At 48.1% G+C, this 18,101-nt stretch overlaps 2 protein-coding genes across 3 annotated transcripts in view; both read right to left on the bottom strand.

Moving 5' to 3' along the window:
- The window catches only part of IA-2 (tyrosine phosphatase IA-2), a 687,617-nt gene that overhangs the window by 640,215 nt on the left and 29,301 nt on the right, over window positions 1-18,101 (bottom strand). The window lies entirely within an intron of this gene.
- On the bottom strand, window positions 7,193-9,611 carry LOC140215955 (piggyBac transposable element-derived protein 3-like). Of its 2 annotated transcripts, XM_072286270.1 has the most exons (3): window positions 9,404-9,611; window positions 8,986-9,125; window positions 7,193-8,923 (listed from the first exon to the last, which is right to left on the bottom strand). In XM_072286270.1, the coding sequence occupies exons 1-3, from the start codon at window positions 9,432-9,434 to the stop codon at window positions 7,289-7,291; spliced, it is 1,806 nt and encodes a 601-aa protein (XP_072142371.1). In that variant the 5' UTR covers window positions 9,435-9,611; the 3' UTR covers window positions 7,193-7,288. The 2 variants fall into 2 exon arrangements, with proteins under 2 accessions (XP_072142371.1, XP_072142370.1); XM_072286269.1 differs by having other exon boundaries at window positions 8,986-9,611.

Below are 18,101 nucleotides of genomic sequence, written 5' to 3'. Positions count from 1 at the left end.
TTCTTTTTATCCGAATTTACGAAGTCAACGACGGAGAATGATCAAACCTTCGTAACATCGAAAATACGAGAACCTCGAGGTAAAACGACTGATTTACTTCTTGCAAGGAAGACGGTTGTTTTGGCTTGCCTAGAGTTTTGCAGTGAAGACTTCAAGCAGCTCCCGTAGCTCACGAGAGTGTTGAGAGCGTTTTCCCTTCCTTCTTGAGACATGCCAGATCGCGTAAGGAGGTCAAAGGCATCTATGACCTCGCTAGTTGTCGGCACACGGTCTACGTTTGCGTAAGTGTTGTCATCTTCTAACACTAACACTTAGTCTCTGTTGGAAACAAGCTTCACAAGGTCCTCGTCATCCAAATTTTGTGTTGTGTCCATGTCTGCGCGGGCATCGGGGCTTGCGCATTCGGCGAAGTACACGTCTGCCGGGTGGCTGTGGTGGTGTTACTCATTTTCCCACCTGTTTTCTTTGGGGCAGCTGCGTAAAATCGGGAGCGATGGTTGATTGTCCTTTGGGAGCTTTAAGTGGTAAAAGCATTATACCAAACGGAAAACATTTTGGTAACTTGAAGTTCTTCATAATATCTAAAAATTGGTAGAACTACGTTTCGTAAAATCGTGGTTTAACTGTACGTACCTTTCATAATCTTCTTCTTCCCTGTGTAGTATAGTCAGGCGTTTGAATAGGCTTTTATCTTAACTGGCCGAAAAAGTGCTTTTCTGTGCGAGCAGTTACATTTACTGAAGTGTTAAATTGGCAGGAAAAGTACCACTAAGCTGCGCTTAATATAAGACCAGTATTAACAAAGTTCGTAGGAAAGAAAGCTGCGTATCTACGATGCCTACCAATAGGGATAGACAAACCTATCATTTTCAAAGACGGCAGGCGAAGAGCTCTTACGAACAAAACGTTTTACGATTGGAGCTCTGGGTATACAGCGTCACATTGCAATTGAATTGAATTCTGGGGTTTCACGTGCCAAAACTACGATTTGATTATGAGGCAGGCCGTAGTGGGGGGCTTCGGATTAATTTTGACCACCAGGGGATCTTTAACGTGTCCCCAATGAACGGGACATGGGCGTTCATGCATTTCGCCACCATCGAAATGCGGCAGCCGCTGCCGGGATTTGACCACGTGACCTCGTGCTTATCAGCGCAACACCACAGCCGCTAAGTCACCACGGCGGATGTCACAGTGCAAGTTGCCCCACTAATTTCTGTACGCTAATCCTTACGCGTACTTTTCCTGTTGCGTAACCTGTTCAATAAATTCATAAATGACAGAAGAGATAAACAATCGCTTCACCAAACACATCTACCGCAGTCAGAAAGGACGTAATCTCATTCTAGCATCACATAAACATTCCTTAGCTACGAAATGAGAGGTATTTATAGGAAAATAGCGGCACGAATGGCGAAATGGTGCACATGTTTTATCTCGAGCTCTGGAAGTGGGTTTCATTATCATTTGACTCTCTTAGAGCCACACGAAAAAAAAATGAGTTGCGTATAATGCGAATCGATACTCGTAACTCTTCATCTGCCTCATGTCATTAAAATGGCATCAAGGAAACTCATGTCGAGCTTGCTTCATGCATTGTATTCTTTCCAACTTCATTTTCTCTACGGCAGTTGGCCACACGCGCTCTCGTTTACGACAGCTGTTGTCGATTTGCTAATGAGGAAATAAATAAAGACGCTGTTTGCTACTAGTTTCATTTTGTCTACGCTGTCCTACAAGGAATCGGAGTGTTCGTAAATCATGCATTTGACATAAAGTTGTGTCTTCAACAGATTTCTCAGGAACAGATGCCATCATGTGGCATTTCTTTTACAGGCATCGCTGTGTACTGAATATGCAACTGTCTTTCGCACAACAGGACGTGCTATCTGGTGCAGGAATTTCAGAAGCACTTTCCTCTCGGCAGGGAAGAGTTCGTGCATTGCTTGCCAAGGCGTACCCTTCGTTCAAACAGTTCTAACGAGGTCTAAATCCTCGGTGGCCTCCTAACACTAATTGAATTGAATATATATATATATATATATATATATATATGTGTGTGTGTGTGTGTGTGTGTGTGTGTGTGTGTGTGTGTGTGTGTGTGTGTGTGTGTGTGTGTGTGCGCGCGTCAACTGTAGTTCAGGGTGTCTTATATTTTTTAATTAAGACTGAAATGTAAAGAAAACAAACCATCGAGGCCTATACTACACCAAGAGCGTGTACCAGCTAACTTTAGCCAATGTGTTACGATATGCCGAACCACTCTAGAAGGACGCGACCAAGTGTATGTGGTAGGCAATTGTATGTATCAAGTCAGACAATTTTATATGTATTCCGCCTAATTGCATAGTTATTCAGAATTAACTAATCAGCTTCCAAAATATTAACTTTAGGGCAGAACAAGCAATGAGAACGTTGTAGGGCGTTTTAGGAAACATCTAATTCAGCAGCTTCTTAACTTCCTAATTCTTATGCAATCTATTTTTTTCTGTGTCTCAACGAAATTCTACCAAATATGAAAAAGAAATATAAAGAAGGCGCGTGCCACGATTGCAGCGCTCTCAAACGGGTCGTTTCTGAACGAACAGCGCGCATCTGGCCTGGCGAACTGGCTGGTTCGCTTATCGCTAACACAGAACGCTGCGAGGGAAGCTCATCGGGGGCGTAAATCGCATGGCCGACGCCTGCGTCGCCACCCTGTCACATTTTAAGAGGCAGCACGGCAGGGGGTGAAGTGGGCTGCTCGTTCATACGTTGCACGTTTGAAAGCGCTGCAATCGCAGCGTGCTATCGGACCTGTCGCGCACTTGTTTTTTTTTTTCATACTTTACGACTTTCATACTTTTCTTTACGATGTTGGACGCAGGATGCACAAAAATAAGCACGGTTATGTAACAAGTAATAATTTAGAATCGGCTCAATTAGGTGTCTCCTAGAACGATCTGCAACTTTCTCGCTGAATGTTTTTCCGTAAAGTTAATAAAGATAATACTTTCCATATTGAATAATTAATCTTGACTAATTATGTTGTTAAGCAGAATTGCTCAAGACAGAAACATAGATTTGGTTGCCTCTTCCTAAAGCGATTCGGCATATCTTAAAACGGCTACAGTTAGCCAAGACACTCGGTATGAACATGTAGCGTTCCTGATGCACTTTATGCAAAAACAGCACTGCACTGCACCATTATCCGGGTGTCTACCAAGGGCGCTACAACGTAAAGCTATTCCAAACTTTTCTATTCCAATTCTGCAATCAGCCCTCCGCGATTGGGCAAAACCTTTTGTGAACCACCCCCACTTCGCCTGACTGTCACACCTGCCGGAGAGCATGGGTTTATTTGCGTAAAATAAAATATTTGGCGTGGCCTTTGTTATGGTTGGCGTGTAACATCCCGAGCAAAAAGGATGCTCTACCACCATGCCTCATCGAAATGAAGGATGGATTCCTAATTTGTCATGGTTGTCTCGAGTGGGTGACCGGTCTGGCAGGGCACCGCATTGCTTAGAGGCCCCTTCGTGTGTGTACATGCCTAAGCGAAATGAAGAATGGACTCCTAATTCGCTATGGTTATCTCGAGTGGATGCCGGTCTGGCGGACGCTCGGCAGTGTTCACAGCCCCTTTGTGTGTGCGCGTGAAAACCCTTTCCGCGAACCAGACAGGACCCCCAGGCTGCCGCCAGCCGAGGCACGCTCGTGAAGACGTCAACTGGGACAATGGATCAGCCACCTATCCACAACCAGACGCCCTTTCCACGAACTGTCAAGCTCTGCAGGAGAACTTCCGCGAACCAACGTCGCCTACAAGAAAGGATAAGCGCTTACCATCACGGACCTGCTGGTTGCCAACTGCGGAGGCGGGCTCGTGAAACGCCGCCGGGTGAGTGGGTGCCGCCGCCAAGCACCGTGGAACTCAGTAGATATCCCGTGACGTTGACGTGAGCAAGATCCCGCCTACGACTTTAGTGGGCCTATTTAAAGGGCCCCGCAATGTACTTTTTCACTTCATTCTCTTCTTCTCATCTTTTCCCAACCATTGAATAAATCGTGCAAGTTTCGCACTAGAAATCGTCTCGTCCTTGCCAGGTCGCCATGGTCTACTGGACGCTTGCAGCCCCCCGACAACGCCACGCTACCCAATAGTAACGCCGGTCGAGCTTCGAAAAACAGGCATCGTAACAACTGGTCGGCAGCGGTGAGGTAGGCTACACTGGTGAACGCAACACCGTGTAACGTTTTCAAGCACTTGCGGCACGTTTACGACCTCGCTCTGCCAACTCTTTTTTTGTTGAGAATTCATTGAGAGTCATTATCAACCTTCCGTTGCATGCCGCCGTGATTTTCGACCAGCCACCACAAGCCAACTAACGGAAAGCGGACCAATCGCAGACGCCGGCACCATCCTCTTCATTCGGTTGTCAATTTATGTGCACTGGCTCGGCCTCATTGAATGCCTCTTCACTGGAGCGTGCTCGTCGCCGCTCGTCAGCCAATTAGATAAGCCGCTGACTGCAGGCAATGTTATTTGTTTTTAAAGCAAACCAAAGTGATAAACGAGGACACCCTTTGATTGGTTTGTTCAGACAACCCTGCGGGTCACCGCCCGATGCTTGCATCGGTGGTTACGCAAATTTGACGTCAGGAGATTGGAATAAAGACATCTTGGAATAGTTTTACGTTATAGGGCCTCACGTTGACGTTTTCAAATTCCAGGAGTTTTCCATGTTTTCCCTGAGCGTCTTTGCAAAATTCCCTCAGTAACACAGAACTTTGTTTTATGTCAACACGGGTTGACACCATGTCGCCGAATGCTGTCACTTACTAGTAAGCGTGTTAAAAAATAGAAAAGAAACAACTTAATCCAATTTTAACAGTAAGGAGTAGTGTTTATCATATTAAAAATAGAAAACTGAGGGGAGGGGGTTAGTAAAATGCACAGCGAATATCTTCGAAAACATAATGGTAAAGCCTATTGCAAATCGAGTCGAACATTTTCAAATACGAATAAAAAGGTGCATACAGAAGCCCGTATTTTTGAAAATTAGCTATTTCTATCAAGTGATAGCAAGCCCATCGGTATTAGGCCCGAACTTAGTCACAACTGGGATTCTCTCAGCAGCTTGAAAGTCAACCTCAACTGTGACGTACTCTCAACACGCGCACAATGTCTCAGTGTTGCGTTTCACTGCTTTAAAGAGATTATTTTGGTTTGGGTCGGGGTCACCTGCATCTGGGCGTCAGCCAACACTTTGCTTTTTGAACTCAAGCTCCTTCAAAAAAGAGGCAGCACAGTTCCACTCCGGATTATTCCTAGACTTGATGGTCCTTTCTGTTCTCATCCTCGTTCCGCAGCGCGTTCGCCCCCCGGACCAATTGAAGCATCCTCTTGGTCCGTTGTACAATCAACGTCCGATTTTTCGGACCCCTTAGAGGCCACCGAAACGTCCGAATAATCGGGCAGTCCGATAAAATGGATGCATGTCTATTGCTGCCCTCAAGGGCTCAAATCGCCACAGGCACGTACGAAAAATCTCTGCATTTCTGCCAGTACACTTATTAGGCATATCGTTGTTCGTGCTGTGACCGGAGACGGCGGTGAACGCATGCATAAATAGGGAATGCGTACTGTGTGCCGTGACAATTGCCCCTTCCCACGCTTGTTAAGCTTCACCACAATACTGCGCGGTGAAACAATAATGTTTCACCGCGCAATATTTGTGTGATAAGGCAAAGCAGCCAATCGGTAACCGGCATTATCCAACGCGCCGTGCTTTATAAGCTTCGAAGCCAATCGCGATGATTACAGAGGTGGAGTCGGTGCCATTGCTCGCAGCGGCGAATTCCTTCAATTAAAAACAGAGCATGGAACGGAAAGCGAACGTCGAAGCAACTAGGCCTCGTGTTGCCGCGGTGGTGGTTACGGCTGCCAACGGATCAACGTGCGAGAGCGCCGGTTCGCGGCGGCGAGATAATCAAAACGGTGGTGTTGGCTTTGGTTAATGCCGTTTCGGACGTTCGGTCACGGCAAAAAGTCTGGAAAGTCGGACGGCGAAGGGTTCTTGCGTCCTAAATTTCAGACGTTCTTATACATTGACTCTATGGGGTACGCGGTGGTGCCGCGAAGCCATCCGCATTCGCGGGCATGTCCCAAAAATCGAGCGTTCGGAAAATCGGTCATTGTCTGTATACTGGCAACTCCTCCAGCCGACGACACAGCGTCAAAAACAATCCGTTACGATTCCTTTTCTTTTTTTACTCGAGCCAGCATTAGGGCGAGTTTCGTTCCCTTCCAATAAGATGAAAGCTGATTTTCCCCTTATGGAAGGACGAATTCCCTGTGTTTTCCTTGAATATTTCACAATTCGAAATCCCCGAGGATTCCCGGTTTTCCCGGCTGGTAGACACCCTGCCTATGCAGAGCTTAAACGTAAACAAATTTGATGTAAGGCACCAAAAAGGTAAGATAATTACAGCGTAGTAGCAAAAAACGTAGGAGGCATGGCGAAGGCATCAGTGATTTCTACAGCCATCTCAGCCCAGAAACGTGATCCTAGTCATTACCATAGGTTGGCAAAGTCAGTTATAAGTCGACTCACTCAGATTCAGACTCACTATGGTGAATCTGAGTCCAAGTGAGCCCGACTGAGTGAGCCCTGCATTGGTCTATTTGCTTGTCGCAAATAGACCAATGATGCAGTGCCGCCCCGTTACCGATCCACTTAAGTGATTGATGCAACTATAGTCAGTCTTAGTCCGAGTGAGCCCACCTCAGCAAAAGTGTGGTGAGCTTGAGTCCGAGTGAGCCCAGCTGAGTAGAATTTTGTTGAGTCTGAGATCGAGTTAACCTGGTTGAGTATAATTTAGGTGAGTCTGAGTCCGACTGAACCCTAAGCAAAGAAAAAATTTGTGAATGAGCCTGCGTAAGTTTCCTTCCTTTTGCCGACCTATGTGGTCACCATAGTTATATTCGCAGCAGCACAGAATGTATACAGGTCTGTGGAAGGCACGCACTTCCTTCATAACCCTTTGCGACACGCATTAGGATATAGTCATCAGAAAATTTTGAAACTGCCTGTGTGCACTCTTGATGAACAATATTTCAGTAAAAAACCATAAACAAGCCGGTACCTTAGGTACTTAATAAATTAGGTCGCGTCCTCATATGTACACACTGTGACTCAATACAACTAAGTCAGCAAAAGTCAACCGAAGGCTTTATTGCATGAAAATATTGCAGGTAGAGCGATAAAAAATTCCTCTTTGGTCATCAGCTGATCAGCCTTCTTGCTTACTTGGTGTGATATTCATAAAAACAGTCATTAGTGGCGGACAGGCACAAGAACACTTCGCACTTCCTGCACCGAACTCGTGATTTGGAATTGCATCCAGGCTTCCGGCAACGCTGTGGGAATCGTGCATCCACGTGCTGAGGCCAGTGCGCTTTACCATCCAAACGAACAGTGTTTGTAAGGAGGGGTCCACTATTATGAGGTGCTTTTGATACCCTCTGTAAGCTTTCCGCACTTGGTCGCCCTCGCTTCTTCTCCAAAGGTTTCTCGGAAACAAGCAGGCTCATGGCAGTATCGGTTTGAAACTGTAGCATGTCCATCGTGTTCTTTCGGACAAGGCCTTCAGCAGAAGCATCTCTTAAATACTGCAACCATGAGTTTGCAAGCGCAAATGAGGTGAGGTGTGAAATTACCCTTACAGGCCATTTTTTTGTCTTTGCTATGATGTGATAGAGCGACATGATAAAATCCAACTTATCAACCCCACCCATGTGGCGATTATACTCTAGTATAGCCTGTGGGCATTCTACCTCGATGCGCTCCTTTTTCGAGGAGCTCCACCTGCTCACAGCCCTAGCTTCACCAGTGGAAACCTGTGTTGAGGCCACCGTGACCAGATTGTTGTCCTTCCATCGCACAAGGGCAACGTCTCCTTCCTCTGTCACCTTGACATCGGTGCTCCCACGCTCCTCCTTTCGCATTTCTTTTTCGCCCTTCAGCTTACAACCCAGCAGCCTGTTGCACCTGATCGTACCCGTGGCAAGGATTCCAATACCTTTTAGCTCCCTCAGAAGCAGCACGGACGTGAAGTAATTGTCAAAGAACAATTTCAGGTTGCGGTGCTGTGGGAATGACTCCACAAGTCTCATTACCACACAGCCCCCTAGACCAAGGTAGGAGAACTCCCGGTCTACTCCTGTGCCTTTGCCCTGATAGAGTTCAAAATCATGCGCCAGACCATCGGTGCTGCATCGCACAAAGATCTTCACACCAACAGGGTTTGGCTTACTTTTCACCACCTGTTTTGCTGGGACCCTTCCTGTAAATGCCACCATCTGCTCATCAATGCAGTTATGTTCAAGCTCTTCAAGCTGAAGGCACCGGGACCTAATGACATCGAGGAGCGGCCTCACCTTCCAGAACTTGTCCACACTGGATGCATCCCTTGGCTCATTCTGGTCAGTTATGTGCAATGCGCTTCGCAATTTAAAAAATCTGTTTACCGCCATTGCATCTGCAATTGCAGAAATTCGGGTACCGCTTTGCCAATACATGCGGACACGTGGGAATTTCAGGACACCCATGTAAATGAGAATTCCAAAAAACACTTTCATCTCTTGCACGGAGCACGAAAGTTCGTTTCCTGTGTTCTGCAAGGCATAAATATTTGTGTACTTCGTGAAGTCCTCGAACACTTCATCGGTGAAATACTTCATGAAATACTTTAGCGGTTCTTCTGGCGTTGATCCGCCAAGCGGGTGGTAGGTGCAGCGCGTGTCCACTGGATCGAAAGGTTTGGAGAGCCACTTGACATGCTTCACTTTTTTCGCAGGCATCTCATCACTGTCACTGAGATCACCCTCGTCGTCTGCAGGATGCATTTTAGGGTCATGCTCCTCATTCGATGCAGTTACCTGCAAACGTAAAGGCAAAATGATGCAACTGCTAACAAGAAATTTCGCTATTTGCCACTTACCGCTTGAGCTGCCTGTACATCGGCGACTTCATCGTCAGAAAGATCGGCGTCTGACACATCTCCATTCATGATGGCGTCAAAAAGCTGGTCTACTGACGAGTTCGGAGTCTTGCGTCTTGTTCTCGCATGAGTCTGGATGCCTATAAAAGGAAAAAAAGGCTCAGTAAAGCAGAAAAGCGACATTCGCCGCAGTTACAGCAGGATGAACCGGCGGCCGCCTAAACGGTGCATTTGTGACACGTTGTGTACAAATAGACACGCCATCGTAAACATGACCACCGTTTCCTAACCAGTAGTACAATAAAAAATAATTCCGTATTATTCTTATCTATAGCACTTAGTTATCAGGTCCACAGCTTTAGTTCCAGCTTAATCAACGTTTTAAATAGGCAGAAAAGATAAAGCCAAGAGCACCTACTTGACGCGCCGTAGAACGTCGAGGCGTCCATCTTGTTTTCTTGTTTTGGTAATGCATTTGGCGCGGCAATCACGAGATGGCAGCACCGTCCGGTAGAGCGGTAAATTCGAATGCGGCTCCAATGGCCCAAGTGTTGATGACGACGATAGAAGCTCGCAAAAAAGCTCGTGAAAATCGCGTGTACAATTGTACACGCCGTGTCGCAAAGGGATAATTGTCATCAAACGTCGTGTTTAGTTTCTCGTCCGTTTTCTTCTCTCAGAATAGGCTACAAAGCTTTTGTTCGTGTTTCGTTTTAAATGTTAAGAAAAACGGGAAGGTAGGCCATTTTTTAGATTCGGTTATCCCACAATAACAAATGCTTTAGTTAGTCAAGAACAAGGATGCGAAATAAAAAGCAAGAAGAAAATATCCCCGCGCACTGCACCACACGAACGCAAGTAAGAAACGAGTGTCAAAAAAGGTACCAAAACCTAAAGGAACTGTCCAGTAACTCAGGAAGCCACCCATCACGCAGGAGGTAGATGGGGTGTCCACACAAGCACATTCGCGCATATCGCAATATAGCATCTGCATTCACACATAAACCTGACCGCAGAAATGACAACACCGCGGCGACATGAAGACAATCAAGAAAGATAAGACAAAGAACTGTGCAGACCAGCGAATCGGGTAACGTAACTCATAGGCAGTCCATGAGATTATTTGTCGACTAAGAAATGTCCGACAATTACGATACTCTCTAATGTGAAAATGGAGCGCAGCTGTATACGTGTTTTCATTTCGCGTTATATTGAGGCAAAGAACTTGAGACCGAGATCACCGCACTGATTGTGCCGTCAGCGCCTTCGCAAAGGGAGAGGCAGTATGGGAACGCTAGCATAATCAGCGCCATCGGAGACGACGACGAACGGGCGAGCAGTGGTACGAGCGCGTTCGCGCATTTACGCCGAGATACGGCAACGCTCAACCCAGGCACGGACGCCTAAGAGCTGCGCTCTAAAGTCGCGAAGGGCGCTGATTGTATGCCTGTGCTTATCAGGACATCACCGCGCGGTATAAACACTTTGCTCTCTATGCCAGAGTATGAAGATGAAAACGCTAGCCCTCCAAATTTCACTGGTGGCATTATTGTCAATGTCACAGCGCATAAAACACTGTGCGCGCAAGAGCTCGGACCGTTCCACACTAGGCGCACTCGACATAACGACCTTGTGGAGCCGCATAAAATATGATGCACTGCTCAGAAGAAGGTCAGGAGGGTTGAAAATAACCCACAGAAAAAAACCGAACGAAGCCTTGGGTGATCACGCTGCCACAGTACTATGAACAGCCAATCTCTCTTGCGAGTATAGGGCATGTTTTGAGGTCACAACAGCGGCGGCCGTGGGAGCTGCCAACACGACCACGCGTCGTAAAGGGACGAAGCTGCACGGCCGTTCTGCACTCGCGTGACATTTCTGTGCGCCTTGACCTAGTTTCCTCCGTCTAGGGTTGAAACTAATCTCAACTCAAACCTATGACAGTTAAACAACCGGGTCGAGTGCATGCAACCATCCTCTCGTCTGTGTGATCAAATAGGCACTTATTGACTCTTCGATGCTTAAAGTAGGCAGCCTGTCGCGTTCTCCAGTGTAGCGTATCCCACCGCTGCCGGTTGTTGCGACGCCTGTTTATCGCAGCTCGACCGGCGTTACTATTGGGTAGCGTGGCGTTGTCGGCGGGCTGCAGGCGTCCGGTAGACAATGGCGACCAGGCAAGGACGAGACGATTTCTAGTGCCAAACTTGCACGGTTAATTCAATGGTTGGTGAAAGATGAGAAGAAGAGAATGGAGTGAAAAAGTACATTGCGGGGCCCTTTAAATAGGGCCAGTAAAGTCGTAGGCGGGATCTTGCTTACGTCAACGTCACGTGATATGCACTGATATGCACCCACTCATCCGGTGACCTCTCACGAGCCCGCCTCCGCAGGGCAACTCACGAAGTCTTAATCAGGGATAGTCTTGATCGGGGATAGGCGGCGGATCCCTCTTCTTTCGCGCGTCGTTGGGTCGCGGAAAGGGCGTCTGGATGTGGATAGGCGGCTGATCCATTGCCCCAGCTGACGTTGGAAGACCTCGTAGTGACTTGATCCTTTGTTCTAGGCTACTTTGTTTCCCGGAAGTTCTCCTGTAGAGCTTGACAGTTCGAGGAAAGGGTCCCTATAAAGTCGCACACACACGAAGGGGCCTGTGAGCACTGCGGCGCCCTGCCAGACCGGTCATCCACTCGAGACAACCATGACAAATTGGGATTTTACCCTTCGTTTCGATGAGGCATGGTGGTCGAGCATCCTTTTTGCACGGGGTGCTACACGCCAACCGTAACAAGCCTCTCGCGTTTTCCAGCTGATTCAGAAGACAGCTTGGTTGAATGGGTTTCCCCAGTAGACAGTCTGCCTCAAAGCGCATCTTTCTTTAACGTGTACTGCTACACCGGCGCGAAGTAATCGAATCAGACCGTTACATTCACAGGTCGTGAACTAGTAGGATTAGTAACGGCTGTTTCCGCCGTATTCATGAACCGTCCGAGTACATTTCCGCTTTCTCAGGCAGAAATATATTTGCCTCATATATTCTTCCGCCAAACAGTGCCTTCACAGAGTGGAGTCCACTTTTAGCACGTTTGACATGAACTATGTCGTGCTCAATTTTGGGGTCAGTGTTGCATGCGCAAAGGAACCGCTAGGTTAAAATTGACAATGACCACGTAACGCTGAAATATTTCCGCCAAACCTAACAAGCACGTTGTTAAAGCTGTCGTTATTACTAATTCCGGAGTTTCAATATCTGCATTTTCTCTCGTTCCGCGTTTATTTTACTGCAGCGAAGCCTTATCATGGGAAGTTAAGCCGGCGCGCTAATATATTCGACGCTCTAGAGTCTGTAGAGGAAGATCATCACCTTATGCACTCCGCGTGGAGGTGCCTCTTCATACGCTGAGAAAAAGTATCTGGCTTGTTTTGAAGTTAGGTGTGTTTTCATGTTAAAGAGGCACAAATCAAAATTAGTTTTGAGCAAAGACTCGGGAACACTGGTGATACGAAATTAACTTCCAGAGTGGACACATATCTGTGCCACAAACGCACATGCACAGAATGAATGATGAGGTTATCAAAACTGGCAACCAAGAGCAGGAAAATTAATTATACAGGTAGACAACTCACAGTCACAAAATAGAATGCGAGAGAAGCAGAGAGGGTAAATTTGATATACCAAAAATATACATGGAGTTTTACAAAAACGGCAAGCGATAAATCAAGAAAGATCATTTGTACGATAGCCCAAAGGGTCAGTACCTTGCTATTTGATGCCCGAGATGCCTGCCTGAGAAAAAAAAAATCATACAGTAGCAAACACTGGCAACAGAATGAGGAATGTGTTTGTTGCAGGATAAAAACATATCTAAGTCGACTCAGCTCATTGTAATGGAGTGCCGGGACATTCACCCGACCAGAAACATAGAGGGATCATCCACCTTCAAGAAGCGCCTGGGTTCAAAGTGGATTGGAGCGTTAACTGGTCAGCGGTCGAGATAAGCAAGAAAGGCTTAGAGTAATTGCAAATATATATATATATATATATATATATATATATATATATATATAAAGAAGCGCGAGGAAGAGATGGAAGCGGGACGCCTCGCAGTCATAAGTTACTTTACATGACAAAGCAGATAAGCCGAGTGCTAGATTATGATATAGTAGCACATAAGTAGCTTACAAAGTATCCGCGACTACTTGCACTCATACCGTGATTTTACGCGCAAGCGTAGATGCCCTGTCTGTCAAATCAGCGATATTATGTTTGTCGTGGCGAGGGACGCGAGCGCCTGAGGGCGCCTGGAGGTGGAAAAGAGAATTGCCGCGTTCGCACCTTCTCCGTTTGAATTCGACGCCGCGGTGCTCGCTGTGCATGTTCACGACGTCCATACGGTGGCGACTAAACCGCGTTCGCGAAGTGAAACGTCAGTGTAACTCCTTAACAATGCTATTAAATACCCTCATCATGAAAATGTCGCAGCGTCCTTTTAGAGGCAAATGAAAACGTCGAGTCCCTGCCCGATCGAGGCCTTGGACTTTATAAAGAGTGTGCAGAAAATATGAACGAGTCTGCGGTAGCGAGTAGTAAAGGACGGCTACAGTATACCGGCGATGTAAAAGCTGACAGCCCGCAAAACGAAGAGAAATTACTTTCATTGGCGATCTTTTAAGATTTGATTATTTGTTACCACAAGCGGCTTATCTCAAGCACCAATATTACAGGCAGCATAAAGTCAAAAACAAAGAGCTTGATCGCACCAGCCGTCAGTCCGTTTCAAAGTAAAATATCGTTTATTATGCTGATTTATTATTCACTACGAGCTAAATGAAAAGCATGTTGACAAATTGGGTGCCTTTTTTCTATTTCCGTCAAACGAGTAATCACTCTTATTTGATTTGTGTTTCAGTAACGAGTCTCGTTCACTGGTCATGACAAATAGGTGCACTACACATGCAGTATATAAAAAAAAACTTGAAGGAAAATTGTGTCACTAGTTTTTTTGCCCCGCAAAAGAGTTGCGCAGGTCCGACGCATCGTGAAAATGTATGTTAAAGCAAAGAATCACCCGCACAACGCATGTGATGAAATGTTTCAACGTTTCGGTTTTTGTACACTTAATTTCCGCTCTTGGAACTAGTTTAGGGGAGATTAGAATCAGACTAACGTATGGCCCTGTAAGCACCCGATTTTGTAATCCACGATCGTGATGCGTACCTCCCTCATGGATGCAGCGGAACACGTAACTCGAGTACAACCCACAACGCGTCAACGCAGTAATAATGCGGAAACACCTCCACACGCGCGTGCGCGCAGAACAAGAAGCATCATCTGCTGCGAACCGGTAATAACAAGGAAAGAACGCTTGACGTCACTCTTAAACGCCTGCTCCCAGAAGTCTTCACGGGCGGAGTGCTCGACTGAAGCCACCCGGATGCTGGACAAGGAAGAAACTCCGGGGAGCGAGCCTATAAATTGTACGCATTAAAAAAGAAATGTCACTGGTAAGAACGCTTGTTTCTTTTTTCTCTCTCCTCCGTCGTGTACCAGCCTGTTTTCTTTTCCTATGCGCTCTGTTCACATATTTTTTATCGTCACTTCTTGAAATAAACCGATGAGAGTAAGATGGAAAAATAGATTCTGAAACGATTCGAAGGCCTACTCTGGGCAGTCTTTCTTAGTGCGTACATTCCATTTGAGTCTGGGTACAACAAATTCAGCGCATGCCATACAAAGAGGAAGAAGAAGATTAAGCCGCAGTGAGTGCCACTGATATTGCGCACTGCAACGTCGTAGTCGCTATCCATGGCTGATTCACGTCAAATGCTTAACTTTCCCGAACACATTTGCCCAACCCACCTCCGTAGCGCTGATGCACCGTGGAAGACTGGGGCAGTGCCACTGCAGGACGTCCTTCCGTCAATCATCGGCGAGGACCCCTCGCCCCAGAGCCTCTGTCAAGCGTACAGCTACCACGCGTCTGCACTGTGCCTCCTGGTCTTCGCCATCGTCACAACTATTGCCCTTATTCGCGTGACGCAGTGGGCGGCCATGACTGCAAACCCTGACGACGACCTTTTAGCGCCGATAACGTTGGAACGGCGGCAGCAATTCGTGGGTCGCCGGGAGTTGTACGGACAAACGTCGTCAAAAGTAGCGAGGAGAACTACGGGCCATAGTAGCCAATCGGTTCGTGAAAACAGGCCGACTGCAACCACTGTGCCCAGAACAGCAACGACTGCACCTACAGCAACAACTGTAGCTGCCGCAGCAGGTACATCTGCGCAGCCATCCGCGTTCGCCGAGATACTCGAGCGCGAAAGAACGGTCACGTTGGCGAAGAACGCCGGGAGTCGCGGTAAAAGAAAAGTCTGGGTCGTCAAATCGACGCACGGTCCGATCATAGGGAAGATCATCGATGTCAGAGGTAAAGAGGTTGCCGCGTTCAGAGGCATTCCTTACGCCGACAGACTGAACAGAAAGCGCCGGTTCGAAAAGCCCCGCCCCGCGGTGCCGTGGAAGCGCGTACTAAGAGCTTACCGCGACGGACCGTCGTGCTATCAACCGGGACCCGCTCGAGACCATCCGGTGTTTCCTGCGGCGTCGCAGTCGGAGAACTGCCTCTACATGAACGTGTGGATTCCCCTGTGCGCGGATTCTCGATCGAACTGTTCGCGCCGGACAATTGTCGTTTACATACACGGAGGCAACTTGCGTCGCGGCAGTAACTCGATGCCCGTCCACGATGGCGCCGTACTCAGCGCGCTGGGACAAGTTATCGTGGCCGTTCCCAACTACAGGCTCGGTGTGTTCGGCTTCCTTAGCCACAAGGTCAACGGGACGCACGAGAACCCGGGCCTCCTGGACCAAGTCTTGGCGCTCGAGTGGGTTGCGAACAACAGCGAAGTCCTCGGCGGTCACCGCGAGGACATCGTCGTTTTCGGTCACGACTGGGGCGCCTACACCGCGAGCCTCTTTCTCGTATCTCCGGCGCTGCGGCAGCGCTTCCGCGTCACGAAGGCCATCCTCGGCAGCGGCTCGCTGCTGCTTCCACCGCGTTTCGCGCATAACGCCTCCCACTGGCGAGGTTTTCTGGCGAAGCTCGGTTGCAGCGAACGCTTCTTCGACGACACGCTTTCGTGTTTGCGGAGAGCTCAGCCCAAGCGGCTGCTGGCAGCCCAGTCTCGGTATCCAGGATCCGTGGGAGTAATTCACCCTCACGAGATGCTTCCTCGACAGCCAGGCCAGTTCCTGCGCCTGGCGCACAACTTCAGCCGCGTTCAACTGCTGCTCACGAGCACGTCGCTCGAAGGAGTCGGCGTGCTCGACGAAGTGACCGCCGGCGTCAGCGGCACAGCAGCCGCCCCCACGCTTTCGCCCGAGCATCTTCTTGCTGGGACTGGCCTGCACGTCGGCGGTGACGAATTCCGCGGGTTTCTCGAGCTCTGGCGGGACAGAATTCGCGAGTGTTACGAGCTACCGCGGGGCTCCACGGAGTACGGATCGGCGTTTGCCGTCAGTTTCCTGGGCGACGCGCTGTTCAACTGCCCCTCGTTGCTCTTTGCGCGCCGCCTGTGTCAGACGGGCGCGCAGGCCTTCCACGTCATCGTCGGCCAAAAGCCGCGCTTCTGGAACCCGACGTCCAGCTTCCAGACGAGGGCCTCCCACATGGACGACGTGTACTTCGTTTTTGGCGTGCCCGTCTCGCAGCGGCTCAGTTACGACAGTCGCGCGAGCGCTTACGAGGCCGGCGTCTTAGCGCGAGAGGCGGCCTACTCCAGACGAGTGATCCGCCTCGTTACCGACTTTGCCAAGAACGGAGCCGGCGCTCCGTTTGTGAGAGAACTCTCGCGACCGTATTGTGAGGGCGCGCGATCGACGGAAATGTTCCAAGGCATCCGGACCGTGTCGTCTTGGAGGGTCGAGCAGTGCGAAGTGCAGAATAAGTACCTCAGGTACAACTGATTGTGCAGAAAATCCTAATGCGTGAAAGTAACAGCACCACAACAGCTTGAAGCGAGCTCTTTACTTAAACAATTCTTTAATTTTCAAATGCTTTTCATATTCTTTCGCTGTCTCTCTCTCTATATATATTTTGGCGTCCTTGTTCCAATTCACAAGCACAATATCGGCAAGTCAGGAGTTTCGAAGTCTCCCCAAAGGAATGACTGTATGCCTGACATAGTAAAGTTGTTTATAGCACACGCCTTCAGTCATCTTCTCTATGTCCGCCCACGGGTCAGTGACTATAATCTGACACTCTATACAATAATTTGAAGCATGCTCTTCAAATAGATAATTCTTCAAACAAAAGAAAGGATTCATTGTCATTCACTTCTTTTGCATCTTAGTTTCAGCTAACGAAGCAAAATGTCAGCCAGTTTGGGCTGTGCACGCACTGCAGCACCGCTCGCAGCCTGCACGTGACATACGCACGTGACATAAGCCTCTCTATCGCAGACGTGCAGGTTTTTTCTACTGCCCGCTTGCCGGCCAGTGGCTACGCTTCCTTTATCCGTAGCTCGGGCGTACGTTCATGCATACCACTCCAAAATATACCTCTGTGCCGAAGTGTTTAGTCATGAAGTCTCATGTGGAAACAAATCATGCAGTCCTGTAAAAAAAAAAATATCGTTTGTGAAAACAATAAAAGTTCATAAAAACAATAAAAGCTCAAAAAACAATAAAAGGTCATAAAAAAACAATGAAAGTTCATTGTCTGTCTGTCTGTCTGTCTGTCTGTCTGTCTGTCTGTCTGTCTGTCTGTCTGTCTGTCTGTCTGTCTGTCTGTCTGTCTGTCTGTCTGTCTGTCTGTCTGTCTGTCTGTCTGTCTGTCTGTCTGTCTGTCTGTCTGTCTGTCTGTCTGTCTGTCTGTCTGTCTGTCTGTCTGTCTGTCTGTCTGTCTGTCTGTCTGTCTGTCTGTCTGTCTGTCTGTCTGTCTGTCTGTCTGTCTGTCTGTCTGTCTGTCTGTCTGTCTGTCTGTCTGTCTGTCTGTCTGTCTGTCTGTCTGTCTGTCTGTCTGTCTGTCTGTCTGTCTGTCTGTCTGTCTGTCTGTCTGTCTGTCTGTCTGTCTGTCTGTCTGTCTGTCTGTCTGTCTGTCTGTCTGTCTGTCTGTCTG

Source organism: Dermacentor andersoni, chromosome 2 (assembly GCF_023375885.2).
Source record: "Dermacentor andersoni chromosome 2, qqDerAnde1_hic_scaffold, whole genome shotgun sequence".
NCBI lineage: Eukaryota > Metazoa > Arthropoda > Arachnida > Ixodida > Ixodidae > Dermacentor > Dermacentor andersoni.
Note: the sequence above shows the minus strand (reverse complement) of the source record. Positions and strands in the feature narration are given on the sequence as shown.

What these genes read in the sequence shown, in the direction of transcription:
- LOC140215955 (XM_072286269.1), bottom strand. Translation starts at nt 9,168, where the DNA reads ATGTCGCTTTTCTGCTTTACTGAGCCTTTTTTTCCTTTTATAGGCATC. An exon ending in ATGTACAGGCAGCTCAAGCG is followed by an intron (nt 8,924 to 8,985) that starts GTAAGTGGCAAA and finishes TTACGTTTGCAG; the next exon opens with GTAACTGCATCGAATGAGGA.